This window comes from Hypomesus transpacificus, chromosome 17, assembly GCF_021917145.1.
Source record: "Hypomesus transpacificus isolate Combined female chromosome 17, fHypTra1, whole genome shotgun sequence".
Taxonomy (NCBI): Eukaryota; Metazoa; Chordata; class Actinopteri; order Osmeriformes; family Osmeridae; genus Hypomesus; species Hypomesus transpacificus.
The window spans coordinates 3,129,082-3,146,394 of NC_061076.1; the positions used below are offsets into that span (position 1 = coordinate 3,129,082).

Genomic DNA, 17,313 nt, shown 5'->3' on the forward strand with positions numbered 1-17,313 from the left:
TGGCAGTGTGTACGTCATCACAGGTTTAATACGACTAAACGTGAGCAGCATTCATGTAGTCACATCAGTACAGCGTTGTACTGACAAGTTCCTGATATTTTTGCGACTAATGCGTTTGGTGCATAATAAACAACAACAGAAGGCCATATTTTGCTTGGATGGAAACACAATGAACTAATTGCCCTTTTATACACTCGCCTTTCTCTTTTCCCCGAATACCACTTGGTGATTTACTTCCTTTACCAGATAGCCTACTAATAAAGACAGTGACTACACTGCAAACACTCTGATAATCTTCAAATTTTAACTGTAGTCGGATTTATATTAAGTATATTATACAAATGTATTTTCTAGTGACTTAATTTAAGTCAATTATACATTATGTTAAGAAATCTTATCAAGTGAAAATCAGTTGATATACTAGTTTTAAGCATAAGACAGCTCATACCTAATATCTTTGCCCTGGTAGGGATTTATTTTGCAATGTACACATAAGTGATGCACAAGTTACATGTGTGTCTGAAGAAGATTAATGAAAAGTTCATCCAAATTTGAAGATTCTGAGACAAGACACATATCTTCATTGACACTTCTAAACTGATTGTGCAATTACTCTTTCGTAATGGTATGAAAGGTCACATGGCTAAGGCCTAATATAATTTTTATTATTATTATTATATGTTATATTAATATAGCCTATTTGGTCATCTTGTGGTCATTTGTATAAATGGCAAAAGACTGAAAGACAGAATGTAGTACATATTTAACATTTTGATGATCAACCACAGCTTTAAAACACGGAATGAGAGAAGACATCAGGTGTAAGTCAGGTTTTATTGATAGATGTAGGCTATATATATATATATGTGGTTAGGGAAGATGCTGTGATTACACTGCCATTGTTCATCAGAAGCATACACAGAACAATATGACCATTGACATTGACAATATATCCCCTTGGCCACAGCTGGGACTGTTGTGTGGCTGGTCATTCGACATCTTACAGAGGCAAACAGTGCCGTTGCCTTGTCAGGCTACATGTTGTGGACAGAACAGACCTCCAGACCTCACTTCAGTACATAATGCTCCACCTGTTGTTGTTGGAGGAGTGGGGGGTAGCAGTGTCCCTGTGTGTGTCTGTGTGTGTGTGTGTGTCTGTGTGTGTGTGTGTTTGTTTGTGTATGTGTGTGCGTGTATATTGTTAGATTTGGCCTTGGACTTACACGGTTGACATGTGTAACTCACCTTCCAATCCACATCTACAGTGCTCCTTCAAGTGTTTGCTCCATTTGGCCCACCCCCCAACACAAACACTTGGAGAAAGCACTCTGCTTAATCAGGTTCCCTGCTTTATTGATCATTCTAATGGTGTTCCATGGACGTGGCCCCTCCCACTATGCCCTTTTCTTCAAGGTCAGACACAGGGACTCTGGAGCAGAGGAGGAAAGCCCACTCTGTTGATGACTATTACACCATGAGTGCTGTCAGTCCTTTCCTGTCAAACAAAACTCGAGGACAAGGCAACACCGGCATTTACCCACTGAGCTAATCCAGTCATTATACAGTTTTACGGATACCAGCACATCATACACAATTAAACTGAACCTACATTAAAATTCACCAAGTGATTGAGACACTAAGACCAAGGAGAGGCAATTAATTTTCTCCTGGTCCTTTACCTTTATAAAACTACTTACAACTTACTAACATTTACTCTGGCAGGTGGCTCCCAGCCCTGGCTAAGTTGGTAATGCTATTTAATGTCCATGTGCCATTTAGAATGTAATTAAACTATTATCTAACTGCAGCTATAGCTGTAGGGGGACCAATCAGATTATCTGGTGTTTATCCTCACAACTACAGCAGAGGAAGTGGCTTAGTATGTGCTGTGGCCATGGTGACACATTGACTAGTTAAGGTAGTCAATCTTCTCCTCTAAAAGGCTCTGTCTGTGTTGATAGCACAGCAGTATGAGGGTCTTCAGCCCTTATGTCTCAATTCAGAACATACTAATAAGGGTGTGTGGTGAGAAAATACATTGTAAGGTCGAAATTCTAAATGGCAGCTCTGATAAGGACATGAAAGCTTACTCCAAGATGGCTGATAATATATATATATAACATCAGCTAGAAGCATTGTGGTTACATTGGCAACTAGACTGTTATGGCACAGAGAAAGAAAGCTATTTCCTGACTATTACAATATCATACAACTCAAAAGTCTGTGCTATACCTATAAGTACATCTAAACAGAGTACATCCATCCCAGTTTCAAATTAAATACAAGTAATTTTGTCTTATAAAAACAAAATAACATGACAAAATATGGATATCAGTAGTTTTCACGAATCTCTCAAAACAATGCTTTGAGGAATTTATGAAATACTTTTCATTTGGGAGGGATGCTGTATATATTGTTTAGCCACCATGACGAAAGAGGAAAACGATGATCTCCATCTTAATCTTACGTTGCTTATCTGCGTCTCCTTTCATGGGTGAAAAACGTCTTACACACAAACCTTCAACACGGGCCCTGTGTTGCAAAGAGCCAAACGTATGTCTGCTGTCTTGTGACTGGTCACATTCTTGAACAGTTCTGTAAACTCTTCATTCAAGGAAGACATTCAGTATGTCAGCCTGTTGTCTTGTCGTAGACACGTGAGAACAATCTAGAAATGCCCTCAGGCTCCCAGTTCATCAAAACACAAATTCACATGCCAGTAACCCTCAAACCAGGTACACTCTTCCTTTTATCATTAACATTGCTATACATGTCTGTTAGCAACTTTTGTGCATTCAATTACAACCACAAATACAATTTTCACACTTTTGCATTGTCGGTCATTCCATAGAAAACTGATATAAACAAGGGGTACCTCAGACTCAGCGTTGGTGCCAACTAGTTCTCTTTGTATGACTCTATAATTATAAAAAGAACACAATGCTGAAAGCCAAGAAAATGTGTGTGAATAATATGCTTGGTTCTTGCAATGTTAATAATTAATATGAGCGGAAATTACAGAGAAATCTGTCCAGTTTGGTGAAGTAAAAGTACAAATCAACGATTGTGCACATTGATTTTTGAACATATCCAGACAGTCCTGACAATGTATGCTGAGTCATTGCTATTGAAATCTCTCTTATTCCTTTTTCCCTTCACTTTATCCTCTTTATCCGTTTATTATATCATTTTTCCAGTCCTGAGCCTATCAATTGATATGTTTGCTGCTTGTCTTCGTAGGGAGGTCTCTTTCCACCATGACCAGCTGAGAGTCCTCCGCCGCTTCCAGAAGAGCCTCCATCTCTGGGCTGTCGACGCAGACCAGCTCCCCCTCCTCCACCTCCACATGCAGGCCGAGCTCCTCCTCTTCCAGGGCCTCCTCCTCTTCCAGGGCCTCCTCCTCAGCCACCACCACCGATTCCTTGCTCTGATTCACCTCCTCCTCCTCCCCGTCCCGGATCTTCTTCACGTGGAAGGTGAACGGCGGCACGCGGTACACAGCTGTCTTGGAGCGGGCGTGCACCGTGTGGTCAGGGGTCAGGGACTTCTTCACCATCTCCTTGCGCTCCTGGTTGGGCGTCATACGAGTGCCCAGCTGGTTCATCTTCTTCCCCAGACTGTGCTTGGTCTTCTCCAGGTTCTCGCGGGTTTTCTGACGGGTCTTCTCCAGGTTCTCGCGGGTGCGTTGCTTGGTCTTCGCCAGGTTCTCCTTGGTCTTTAGCTTGGTCTTCTCCATCTTCTCTTTGGAGAAAGCCTTCTTGATGTTCTCCACACGCTGCTTGCTGGTGCGCTTGATGCGCTCTGCCCGGGACTCCTCGATGATCTCCTCGATCTCCACCTCGTCCTCTGAGGTGGGGCCGAGGTGCGCTCCCTCACCCCGGTCCTCCGCAGCCTGCTCCTCACCCTCCTCTTCGGCCACACCTTCCAGAACATTCTTAGACCCCTTGGTCGACTTGGATGCTTTGGGGGCTTTCATCTCATCCTGCAGACACACAGAGAACGCATATGTTTACTCAATTGGACATTTTTACCATGGACTAAATGAAGATAACACTATGCTCATGATGAGATGGATGACTGCATTTCGTTACATGTATTCTTTTTCAGAATGAGGTATTTTGCCACACAGCCTCAGAATTGAGCTTCAGTGCACCACGTTTTTGCAGTCTTTACTCCCTCTAGTGGCCAGAAATATCACATGCACCTTCACAACAGATGCATTAAATCAAATCATTATAATCAAATGAATATGGCAGACAGGTTGTGTCTAGAACTTAAGGGTGAATATTTGTGAGCACGGAACATACTGTGCTCTTTGAGAACCCTTCAACAAATAACTGAGGACCTTTGAAGTCACACATACGCATCTTGCAGGTTTCCCCCGATAGTGAGGTTTTTTAAAATGCTACAACAATGCTGTGTGTTGTTAGATAAACACATGTTCCACATGTTCAGAACACCTGGCCCTGATCCCAGGGTTACTCTGTCTGACCCCAGGAGGGTTGTGTGGTTGTCCCAGCATGCCCTACAGAGTGGCCTTCACTCTACTGCACCACACATAGTCCTTCGACTTTACTCACTTTATTTGTGTGTCTGATTTTTCTCCTCCCCATGTGAACCCTTTCACCTTCTCCTTCCATATTGGTTCTGTTTTTAAGAGAACTGCTTGTGTTGACAACGGGCACATTTTCCTCGTAGTTTGGAGTGATTGAGTCACCTTTCCCCTCTCGTTTGTGCAGACCCCGACCTCATAGTGAGATCATGATAACCCGCTTAGAGTTTTTCACAACACCACTGTTCAGGTGAGGTTTCTTGTACATGCACAGTGAGAGCTTCACATGAGCTGCTTCCATCCAAGGACACATGAAGGGATTCTTTCATCTCAGCAGGCCTGTGCACGCATGTGCGTGTGTGTGCGTGCGTGTGATTGATCTCTGACTGAGAGTCTGAGTAAGGGTATGTTTGGGCATGGAATGGAAAGATCACAAGTGTTTAGACTCCTCCCACTTTCCCTTCATCTTCTCCCCTTGTCTCTCCCCTGCCTTTCCCCCACCTTACCGCTGTCTCTCCCCTTTCTGCTCTACTAGGTATTGATTACTGGCGAGGGATAATTTGATGTACATTTTCTGGGCTCAGGTTGTTGACTAGAGACTGATTGGCTGGCAAAGAATTGGCTGATAAAACAGGATTGGCCACTGAGAGAAACCTCCATCTTCATCATCCAATTAGATGAAACAGCCAGATCAATCGATGAGCAGACAGAGAAAAGATCCCTCCTGCCCTCCCTCCCTCCCTCCCTCCCTCCCTCCCTCCCTCCCTCCCTCCCTCCCTCCCTCCCTCCCTCCCTCCCTCCCTCCCTCCCTCCCTCCCTCCCTCCCTCCCTCCCCCCTCCACTTGTGATCTCCTGTCTATGTGTATTGTTCATAGAAGAGATCTGAGATGGACGTGAAATACTTGCAAGGCACCTCACAGTGACGTCATTATCAAAGCGCGGACATCTGGAGAGGAAAAGACGGATTGGGGCGAGTATGCGTTTGTTTGTATGCATACATATTGTCTACAGAGGAGCCAAATGAGTTACCATGACAGGGAATGATGTGTACATCAAGGTTCCGCGTGGAGAGATTGTGGAACAGTTGAGATGTGCTAGACCCGTTCACTGGTTTGCACAGCAGACTAGCAGAGATGTAATCAACGTGACTGAAATAGACTTGGAAAGTTCCCCGTTTGAAAGACGATTACCTGAACAATAGCTTCAACCGATACTCAACCATCTCCCCTCGTGTGTTCACCATGGAACCAGAGAAACCTATCGTAAAAGGGACATTACTTCCATATCTGGTCCTGTGAGTGGGCTCGCAGGCAGTGTGTTTATTCTCGGCTTGTCTCCCTCTCTCTAGATTCCCACCATTCCCTGGCTACCATCCACTGCAACATTTTGCCCTCCCACCTCTCCCCCAGACACTCACCCCCTCCCCTCAACATGGCAACAGATAAACAGAAGCCCATGTCACCAAGGCAACCACCTTTAAAGTGTAAAGTCCTCGTTAAAGGTTTATGCCGGCAAGTCCCAGCCGCACGTCCTTAACCTAGCGGCAATGGTTTTTGTGACACATCACATTTGTCCAATGATCGATCCCCCAAAGTCATCGGTCCTGTCACAAAAAAACACTGCAGCATTCCACCTGAGGTATGATTATATTGTGGTGTTGTAATATGTGGATAGGCGCCTCACCCTCCCTAAACAATGCTGAAAGGAAGTGAAAAAAGACCAGGGTTGGTGTCTACACCCCCACCAACACCCCCTACCTAAGCCCCCCCCCCCCACCCAGGCCAGACTCAGACTGAGAACACCTTCTCTCACTGTTCAGCCTCTTCACAGAATAACAATCAGCAAGCTGGAACAGGAAGCCGTTGCAGCCAATGGAAACACTGTACCGCACGGCATGCTGGGAGAGACTGAAGTCATGCAAGTGCAGGAAATGAGAGCAGGGCGGAGGGGATGTCTAAACGAGGGGGCTTTGTGGCGGCCGTCCCGCTATGGCGGCTTTCTGTCTGATTACCAGATCCACGGACGGAAGGAAAGAGAGATCTGTCCACACTCTGTCACGGTGATCTCTGCTCTCTGGGACAATAACAGAGAGAGAGGAGAGATGACGGGAGAGAGAGAGAGAGAGAGAGAGAGAGAGAGGGGAGAGATGGAAACTCCATTAGTGTTCCCATGCTACTGAATTCTCTCTCCTCTCTCTTCCTATTGATTCAAGCAATGGAAAAGTCATGTCTACGTGTGAGTGTGGGTGAGGAGAAAGCGAGTGCGTGTGTCTGTGTGTGTGTGTCTGTGTGTGTCTGTGTGTGCCTGTGTGTGCCTGTGGAAGGGCTGGGGTTGGAGCATGTGTGTGAGAGCTCAAAGAGGGAGCTGTTTGTTCACGCTGCTGTCTCTCCTCAGAGAGAAGCCTGGCCTGGGGTGGCCTGAATCGCTGCTCTTGGAAACAACTGGTGATACACCATGTGTGTGCGTGTGTGCGCGTGTTTGTGTGTCTGTCTGTGTGTGTGTTACACCTGTCGACATTAGCCTGGGCTCAGGAGCGATCTCTCAATGGAGAGCACTACTCAGGAGCTAGAGTCTGAAAACATATCTGCCTGAAGCTCAGAGAACATGATAAATAAGACGTTTACTGTCTCCCACTGGAGAGAGAGCGAGAAAGTGACCAGAAGAGCGAGAGACTGTAATTTGAGAGACTTCAAAAACATTTCATGTACCTGTATTTAATGAGCCTTTCGAAAGATTTTAGTTAGTAAGATAGAAAAAGAAGTCATTGAGAATTAAATTACTAATTCAATAAAACCTACCAAAGACAGTAAAAAAACATAAAGTTAGTCATTCACCGCAGGCAACACTGTTATGCTTTGAATAATGAGTCCAAGAAAGTCAGACCATTAACTTCCAGTAGCCTTTTACATGATTGTTCCTTGAGCCACGAACCTGCATGATGACGTAACCAAATGGTTGCGCATCACCAAACATAAAGCAATAACCACAGAACAGTCATACACAACTGCATTAGAATACTGTGTCACTGTGTGTACTCAGTGTAAAGACGTAACAGACATGTACTCTTGGATTCGTTTGAACTCTGTGTTCCGCTTGCAAACCATAAAAAGCTTTTATTTAGTCGAATTCTACTTATAGGCAGTTTTCTCCCTCTGACTCATGCGTACTGCTGCTCATTCTATAATCTCCCACTGTTGTCATGTACGACGGAGCAGTTGTCCGGAGCGGCATTAAATAAAGACCAGTAGCTTTGACAAGCGCCACAGCGGCGTGTAACCTCTACGCCAGGCTAAATAGCCCTGTCTACCTCACAAACTCTCTCTCTCACATTCTGTGAGAGTCAATCTCAGCTAATATCAGATGATGCGAGTATCGAACAACATCAGTTTGTAGATTAACCTGATCGTGATGTCCCAGTCTGACATTTGAAACAACGTGATTTTTAATGGATGCTGTATTTCACTCGCTTGCTGTCGCCATTCAAAGACAGCTTAAATTCCAGCAGGGGATGGATTAATATTAATTTTTTTATACTGTACCTTGAAATGTCAAAGACATGTTACTGACAGACCGTATTTTACTAGAGGAGATGTCAATACTGGTCTAACTATTTGAAACTTCAAACATCACAGTGAGGCAATGCATGTTGTTCCTAACTGTTGCTGTGGTGTGCCTTGACATAGTAGGGTAGGGAGTGTTACTGGGCACTCATCCATGGCTGTACTCCCTTGCTGCAGAGAACTCTCCTCTACCCCTGACCCCCCCTCCCCCCCATTCCTCCTGAGGCAGTGTGATGAAAGATTGCTCTGGTGAGTCAAGCAAGCAGCTGTCTGCTCATGTCCACTCCATGCAGCTGTGCATTCGACTTTCAAAGTGAGCAAAGGCCCTGACCCACGGGACGGTCAGAGACTTAGAGGAAGGAGAACCAGACGGAGTCGCAGGCATATCACATAAGGGGAGACAAATACCCCCATGTTCTGTTTGGTAGCTAACCTTAATGTATTTCCACACAGAAGTTCATTTGGGGTGTTTGTTAGCCTTGTGACACCGGTTGATTTCATGCTCTCCACAGTTGCATGAGCGAGAGTTCAGCTTCCTGCCACCCCCAGGCCAACCTGGGAATCCTCCGAACTGAGCCTGTGGTGCAGGAGGTACAATAGGAATCCTGTTCTCTGAGTTACCAGGTTCCCATTTCCCTTATTCTTTTATACAATGTCCAATATCCAATATCCAATATCCAATATCCAATTTCGCCCTAATATGATGGAGTGAGAATGTGAGAGAATGACAAAGAACAATGACGTCCACAAATCCCAACAGTCAGAATTCCCACTTGCAGTCCAACTGAAAGAATGTCCTTCTCTTCTGGTCGCTGTGGTGCAGGAGTGATGGTGGAGCTATAAACCCTGACACAAGAAAGGACTTCCCTAGGTTTTTTCGTCTGTGTGATTTATGACCTCACTCATAGGACTCTGGGATACCCCTTGTCTATGAAACGGCTTTGACTAAACCCACAGGAATCCATTGGTTACCAGTCCTGTTGCCATGGATCCAGACCAAAATGGAGCACTTGCTTTTCCACAAGCTTATCATGTACACGTACCTATCACCTACTTAATCATCATGAGAGCATTACATTAATGTTCCATTAGACACAGATGATTCTAATCTTCAACTTGATCATTAATTTCACATAAAAATGACACATAGCACGTCTCTGGGTGCTTATTTAAGGATGACAAACAGGTTTTACAGTGTAATGAATGTTCAGTGTCGAATGAGGCTGCACCAGCCTGGAGAACAGATTAATGAGCCTTCCGTCCTGTCTGATAATGTCTGGTGAGATAAGAAACACATAGAGACATCCAATCTGCCCTGTCTGGTTTTGAACTTGGCACAGCTAATTGTGCAACTACTTTTTGAGAAAGGGATGTGTCGGGTGTGAGACAAGGATGAAAGCCATTTTCTCCGAGATCCCTGATCTTTTCTGGGATTCATTCCCAGAGATGTCCCGCTTCTCAGAAAGAGCGACAACTACTTGTTAGTCGCAATATGTCTTCATTACAGCTATATTCCTACAAGTACATTACTGTGAGAGTGTTTCTGAAGCTTGACCAGTGTGAACACCTCCCTATGTGATGCTATGGAAGTCAACGGGTTTATCAGAGCCCACCGTTGTCCAGCCTAGATCTCACTGACAGACCATAACTCACAGGCCTCTGCCAGGAACACACAGTCCAATCAGTAGCAGCACAGGAGGGAAATATCAGCAGACAACCTTGATAAAACACCAAGGTGTGCACAGTACTGTGCTGTGCCAAATATGTTCCCCTGCACATCACACAATGGTACTGAGTTATGAAAAGCAACGTAAATGACAAATTCACAACCAATTCAATCGTCTATAGTGTGTATACACACTTACACACACACATGCACACATGCAAGTACACACACTATCAATCCGTGCAGCTGATGGCTAAATTCAGACTCACTCAATGAAATGGGACACGTTGCCATTCCATACCATCGCTCCGGGGGTATTTATAATCAAAGCAGCAGAGCAGATAGATAGCAGATAACCAAGGAAATGTTTGGCAAAGTTATTACTATTTTGGCGGTTGATTCACAGCAAACAGTCTCAGCTCAACTAGTTCTAACCAGGATATAGAGACGAAAAATATTTGATCCATTAACCTGGATAAAAGCCTGTATGATTGGAAAGGTGATCTGATCTTTGGCTCAGTTGGTAATGTCTGGAGTGGCGAGTTTGCAAGCCGGCCAATCAGGGTCAAGCTTTGCTGTTGACATCAAACCCATGGCTGAATGGAATAAATGTTGTTGCAAGTGTCACTACTCTGGCTCCATTTGGTCCTCGACAGGTCCCAGGCTGGTAGGTTGTGGAAAATAAAGAACACATGCACACATTCACACACACAAATCCACTCATATCAACACGCACACATATAAACACACACACACACACATATATAAACACACATCCACACACACTCCGGCACAACGGACAGGGGTCACAGTTGGGATTAGCTAATGGGGAACAGGAAACAAACAAGGCAAGGCCCATGATTGAGACAAAACAACAAGTAACGTGTTTCCCAACAGGCCCACAGTCACCACTAAACAGTCCCAGGAAGTAGGCTGCATTTGCTAACAGTGTAATACAAGCATTTCTCCCTGGCCACAGGACAAAGAGATACTTATAGTATTATTCCCGAGTCTTTATAACTCCCTAATGCCAGGAGAGATACGAGGAAAGACAAACTATTAGACCGCTACAAGATCACCGAACGACTGAGCCTAGAGCTATCGTTGGCCCAAGGATGGTTTAGTCCATCAAACAAAACAGGAGATGGGTTCAGCACAGCTGAAAGCAAATCACAACAAGACAAGCGGAACAAAGTAAGGATTTCTCCCAAGCAAACAGTTCTCATCTGCCTTCAAAAGGAAGGTAAAGAGGGGTCAACTTGAAAGTGTACTGTCATCTAGGTCTGAAATATGTCCATTTTTGTAAGTAACTGACATGATGTGGCTTCGATGTAGTTAACATAACACCATGCCAGTGAGTAATTCACAAATGTGAGGGGTGAGTGAGAGGGAGTTAGCTGACGTTTCACACACCCACCCACCCACACACCCACCCACACACACCCACACACACACCCACACACACCCACACCCACACACACACACACACACACACACACACACAGGCACACAGGCACACACACACTCAGGCACCCCGGTATCAAATTTCTGAAGCAATGTTCTACAGAGGAGCTGACACGCAACAGTGAAATGTAGAGCCTGTCTACAAACTCCAGGAAGATGGGAGAGAGAGAGAGAGAGAGAGAAAGAGAGAGAGAGAGAGAGAGAGAGAGAGAGAGAGAGAGAGAGAGAGAGAGAGAGAGAGAGAGAGAGAAGAGAGAGAGAGAGAGAGAGAGAGAGAGAGATAGATAGATAGATAGATAGATAGATAGATAGATAGATAGATAGATAGATAGATAGATAGTGGAGGAGAAAGAGAGGATGGAAGAGATTGAGGGAGAGTGGAAGAGAGATAGATCAGAAAGACAGAGAGAGAGACAGAGAGAGGGAGTGAGTGAAGGAGAGAGGAAGGAGAGAGGGGGAAGAGAGATGCCAGTGGGGTGAATCAGAGGGCTAACTTTGAACTGCTCTCTACCTATCTACTTACTGCTTGCCATGGCCACAGTCTTTGGAAGTTCCAAGCAGGGAATTTTTCCTGTAGATTGTCAATGTGTAGGTCAGGCCCAGAAAAGAAGATAGATGGAGGGTCACATCTAAGACCTGGGGAGTAAATGGGTCAGAAGTCTGGGACTGGAATGGAGAGGGTAGGAGGGTCAGGGGATAGAAGTGAGAAGACGGATGTCCCCTCTGATAGAGTTGGCCATGTGGCTGTCACTGGTCCTGACATGATGCCAGCACAACTTATGGTTCCTCAGCCTACTACAGCCCATCACACACACACACGACTTTCTGACTGTGGACTCCATCCTATCACAGTGATCCAGCCCATCATCATTGTGTTAGTGGGATCAGATCATCCCACTAACACAAAGTGAGACCTAGAGGTAATGTGTAATTGTGCATCGACAGATGGCCAAGTGAAAGCAAGCCCACTTCAGAGACTAAAGACATTCGTCTCAGTCCCCACATTCTGGGGCTACGGGGGGATCTGTGAAGCAGAGGCTAGCCGAGGGTGAGGGAGAGGACAGGAGAGGAGGAGGGCCCTCTAGGTCAAGAGGGGGTCGCCAAGCAGCTAGGGGTGATGAAAGGCGAGAAGTGACCAGTGCTGAGACCACAAAACCCTCAGCTGCTGCTGGGACCCTCCGACGGAGGGGAGAGAAGGACCAGCCCCTCGCTTTCAGAACGGGACCACACAAGGAGGCCTCTTCAGACGAGGACTGGAATGAGATGTACCACTCCCACAGAGTCACTTCAACAGGTGAGCTTTACGGGACAGGTGGATCAGTCCATGCTGCGCCTGAGGGGTCTTTCAGTACAGTGGATTTCTTGACTGTTGTATGCTAAACACTGGCTAATCCTGGTGCCTGTCTGCTCCTGTCAATCCAGGTTTAATTATAAAGCATCAGTGTCGAAACAAATTTGTGAGGCCAGCAATCTAAAAGAATGTGGCTATTCTCAGAGTGTAGAGACGCACGCAGTAACATAAGAGAGAAACACCTGTGGTGGACGGAAACACCTCCTGACACACAAACATGCATGCACGCATCGACTTCCTTCGACACACACACATCGACACACTTACACGCTTATGGTACACCGACAGGACACTTCCACAGACAGAGCATGGCCACTCTCAAACATGCACCCACCCACACACCCACACACACACCCACACACACACACTGTCACTGTAAGTACAACAGCATTTGCCTAATACGGTATGTGCATTTATGTTTATTAGCATTATGTCATTGTTGTATCCAAAGAAAAACATGAATAAAATATGTTTGACAGACAATAAAGATGTCCAGTCTATCTACTATAATCTAGTCTAATCATGTACTGTAGAGATGCACTAACACATAGACACATCAGGAGGCAGACAGGGGGGAGGAGTGAAACCTGACTCAGAACCAGTGTTGATTTGCCGTGCTGTCACTCTCTGGCCCTGCTCCTTCAGGGCCACTTCATCTGACACCCCGCAGAAGCTGGCAATAAATAGAGCTGGGAGGCCTGTACGACCACTGCAACATGAAAGTCACAGCCACAGGCACAGCGCAGACACTAACGAGATAGACCCAGTGTCCATGGTAACATGGAACCCTCAGCACAGCCAGGCTGTGGTGGTTCAGTTACAGGTCTACATGGTTTTAATTTGTTGATGTCACACAGGTGTGTACATAACGAGGGAACCAAAGCTGGATATGGTAAGACACAATTGTTCATTAGATGAGGAATTCGAGGCGTCTACGTGGGTTTGTTGGAACTTGACTGAGCAAGGGATCAGTAAACAGTCTTGAATACCTGTTGCTTCAGATATGCTTGCACCTGTATTCACACACACAGACACAAACAGACAGACATACATACATACGCACAAACCAAATCAAACTGGCGGAGGTTGGAATCCTGGTCGTGTCAAACAGCAGGGGGGCCCTGGTTTACTGGAGTAATTTATTAATCTCTCGCCCCTCTGATTAGATTTCTGCTAGATGCCAGTAGTGTAACCTACTGCCACGGTGGACATTCCTGGGAGGCAGATCTGAAAATGAGACCGCCCATGCCAATGCAGACGCCCCAGAACACCCTGTTCAATACAGGCTTCATACACCGGCTCTCAAATAGAAGGCAAGATCCATTCACATGATGTGTTAAATCAACAGGTGCATACCAGAACACCTGGCAGCAGAGTGAGAGGATACTGTTTGACACTTTATGTTAGATTGATTAAGAAAATTGTGACATCAAGGTCATCTAAGTAAGTCGTGTCGATGTTCCCTTATTCATAATGATGTCTGAGGACAAGTAATGGGAGACAAGTATTCTCAGGTACTTTACAGATCCTTGACGGATCCAGCCCTGAGCCAGAATGCAAACTACCCAAAGTGTCATCCTGCTATCAGACAGACGTTACAGCACAGCGGGCTAAAAAAAGACTAGGTCATAGAAACACAGCAACACTTGATCAGTTTAGACTCTCTCACTCACTGGTGTACATGTGTTGATTCAGAATTTAATGAATACACACTGATATACCCCTTCATGAATCACTGGGAAAATCTGAATGACGAAAACCTTCATCTCTCACACAAAGTATTTATGAAGCATTTGCTGAAGCACACTTGTGTATTACAGATACACAATTTATAGAACAGGGGAATTGTTTACTCCTAGTTCTAGTATATGTATACTCCTGTGGGATCATTACAGCAGCCTCAGCGATTCTATATTCACACTGGGTTATTGGGAGTTTTACAGCCAAATAGGACATGACGAATTGGCAGTGGGAGACCAGAGATCAGGTCAGATATAAGGAGAAGACATGTCTTCATCTTACACGACGGGGTGCCTGCCAGCTTCCTGTTACCTCAGCCATCCTGCGTGGGGCGTTGGTTGGACTGACAGACATTGCAGTGTTTATGAGGCCCATCTGCAGATCTGCCCCCTCAGGTCTCATTGCTTTATTTAGCATAAAGAATAACTATGTTGAACCGTCGTGTGGAAAAGGTCAGTATCCAGCGTCTGTTGTCGAGCCCTCAGCAGAATCCCTCTACAGTGCTGGGAAACTCCTCATGGAGGAAGATGTGTAAGAATAAGTGTTCTTACTGGCAGGGTCATCTCAGAGGGAGTGCCCATCAAGCCTGTCCTGCCAACTTTACTTTACTACTTGCTTGACCTGAGTTGACTCCCTGCATGTCCACAGCAACTAACATGAATAATCCTATAAACATTTAAAGAATTGGTCAACATTTTAAATAAAGATTTGTCAGTTGCAAATTTGTTGAGTTGAAAAAAGATACCACAAGACCTCAATTGTCCAACACACCCTAATCATTGACAATTTAAAGGTCCTCAAAGGTGCTCAAACACCCGACAGAAAAGGCACTAACATCTCGCCGCTTCATAGTACGCACACGTCAGGGTCAGCTCATGCCCCAATGTGAGGAGATTCTCCACTCTAGTGAGAGGATGTTAAAAGGCCGCTGTGACGCTATGATAGCATTTTGGCTGCATTTCACACTACCTCACAACTTTCCCTTGCAACGTGGGGAATGCACCAATCCCAGTGATGTGTCTTAGACGTTCAGCGCTGGATAATTGGTCACATCAAATGCTTCAGTATGAAGCCTTCCTTAGTTTGCATGTTTACCAGTCAACAGACAGTATCGATCATTGAAACATCCATGTACACATCATTCTCCCAGTGAACCTCCCCTGTTTCCCCCCTCCTCACCTGGTAGATGAGCACTTTGAAGTTGCGTCTCTTCAGGAGCTCGTTCTCGTTGCTCTCCAGCTTCTTGATCTGACCCGCCTGCTTCTCCAGGTTGTTCCTGACCGTCTTCACGTTGACGCTGACCTTGCGCACCTTGTCCAGCATCTTGTTGACGGTGTTGGCTGTGCCCGTGTGGCTTTTGGACAGCTTGGCCAGCTCGCCCTGGATGCCCGCCACCGACTTCTCCATGTCCTGCTGCCTCGCCTCCAGACCGTTCTGGGTCTGTTGGATCTGGTCCACCACACCGATGATCTTGTCCAGCAGGGTCAGGACCATGACTCCATTCACCTGGGCTTCTGTCTTGCTGCCGGACCCTTTCCCCAGCACCAGATCCACCTCCTCTGAGGGGTCGTCGTCCGTGTCTGGCTCTACGGCTGCGGCCACCAGGGACACCTCTTCGTCATCATCAGACACCTCAGTCAAAGCTACCTGCTCCATCTTCACGCCTAAATGCGCCATGGCTGCTCAATTCACACAAGCCGCTTGCACACTCACCCAGGACAAGAATACACTGCTGCAACACAGCCTGGCGTGCCCGCGCTGTCCAGAAGACAGGACTTGTTCCCTACTTTGACAAATGTCTCCTCTGCTTCTACACCACAGTTCCCTCAACACTTTCTACTCTACTTTCTGTCTCTCCCCTTCTTTCTCTCGCTCTCAGGTCACCTCTCTCTTCCTCTCTCTTTCTCTCTCTTTCTCTCTTTTCCTCTCTCGTTCTCTCTCGTTCTCTCTCGTTCTCTCTCGTTCTCTCTCTTTTCTCTCTGCGTTTGTCCTGGGATGTTGGCTAGCTAACGGAACGGAGTCTCTCACAGCTGAGGCATGTGTGCCCTGACTCAAATGCCTCGACTCCCTGTGAAACCACCTAGTCAAACTTTTCCTTTCCTACACCCTGGTCCCCGCCCCCCCCCCCCCCCCCCCCCCCCCGGCTTCCCTTGCCACCGGAGCTCCACCTCTTTCCATGCCCAGGCTGAGTCTATAAAAACCCCTCAAGTGCCAGTCTCCACCCCTGGTGACAGGAGAGACTCTGTCAGGATATGGCAGGGAGGGGGCGTTAGAGAGATCCAGAAAGGCACACACTGGTACTGGTAATGGGGAATGAGATTGGCTGTATTGTTTGTCAAGATCAAAGCATGTGTTGTACATTCATTACCTATTTTGTTAGAGATATACTGATTTCAGGGATCAACAGAAATGGGGACCCAATGAAAGTAAAAAGAGTGGATCACAAATAAGTCTGATTGAATCAATGCAGAAAGGTATCATAGATGACCGGTCAGGTGTTTGGACAGAGGGGCAAAAAGGGGTGTGGTAGGCTGTGGTTTTATATTTCTCCAGCAGATGGCATAGTGATCAATTCTGCCTCTAAGCAACATGCCAAGCACAGAACAATAGCCAATATCTTGAGAGGGTCACTCCTTGTTTTTCAATTACCGTGTCGTGTCCGTGACAGATTTTGAGCGTCCCATGCAGGTATTTCAACTTCGCATTCAATAAACAGTTTCTGAAAAATCCACACGTTTCGCCATCTTCATTTAATAGTAGGCCTATTAGTTTATTTGTAAATAGAGACACATACATTGATACTATGAACTGTTAAAATAAAGTACTTTTTAAATATGACAGTATTTTACATGTCAATGAGTATGCAGTTTACTGGTGCATGCAAAACCCAAACCAGATAATGTTATTTTTTTTAATGTTTTTACAAAATATTAAGTTACAAGTAAACCATAAGAAAAGTAATTTGTCATATCTTAATATA

At 45.7% G+C, this 17,313-nt stretch overlaps 1 protein-coding gene across 1 annotated transcript; it reads right to left on the minus strand.

Moving 5' to 3' along the window:
- Window positions 1–815: 815 nt before the first annotated feature.
- On the minus strand, window positions 816–16,421 carry cavin1a (caveolae associated protein 1a). The gene is made up of 2 exons (XM_047037822.1): window positions 15,513–16,421; window positions 816–3,982 (listed from the first exon to the last, which is right to left on the minus strand). Exons 1-2 carry the CDS (start codon window positions 16,008–16,010, stop codon window positions 3,209–3,211), a joined length of 1,272 nt encoding a protein of 423 aa, XP_046893778.1. The 5' UTR covers window positions 16,011–16,421; the 3' UTR covers window positions 816–3,208.
- Window positions 16,422–17,313: the final 892 nt, after the last annotated feature.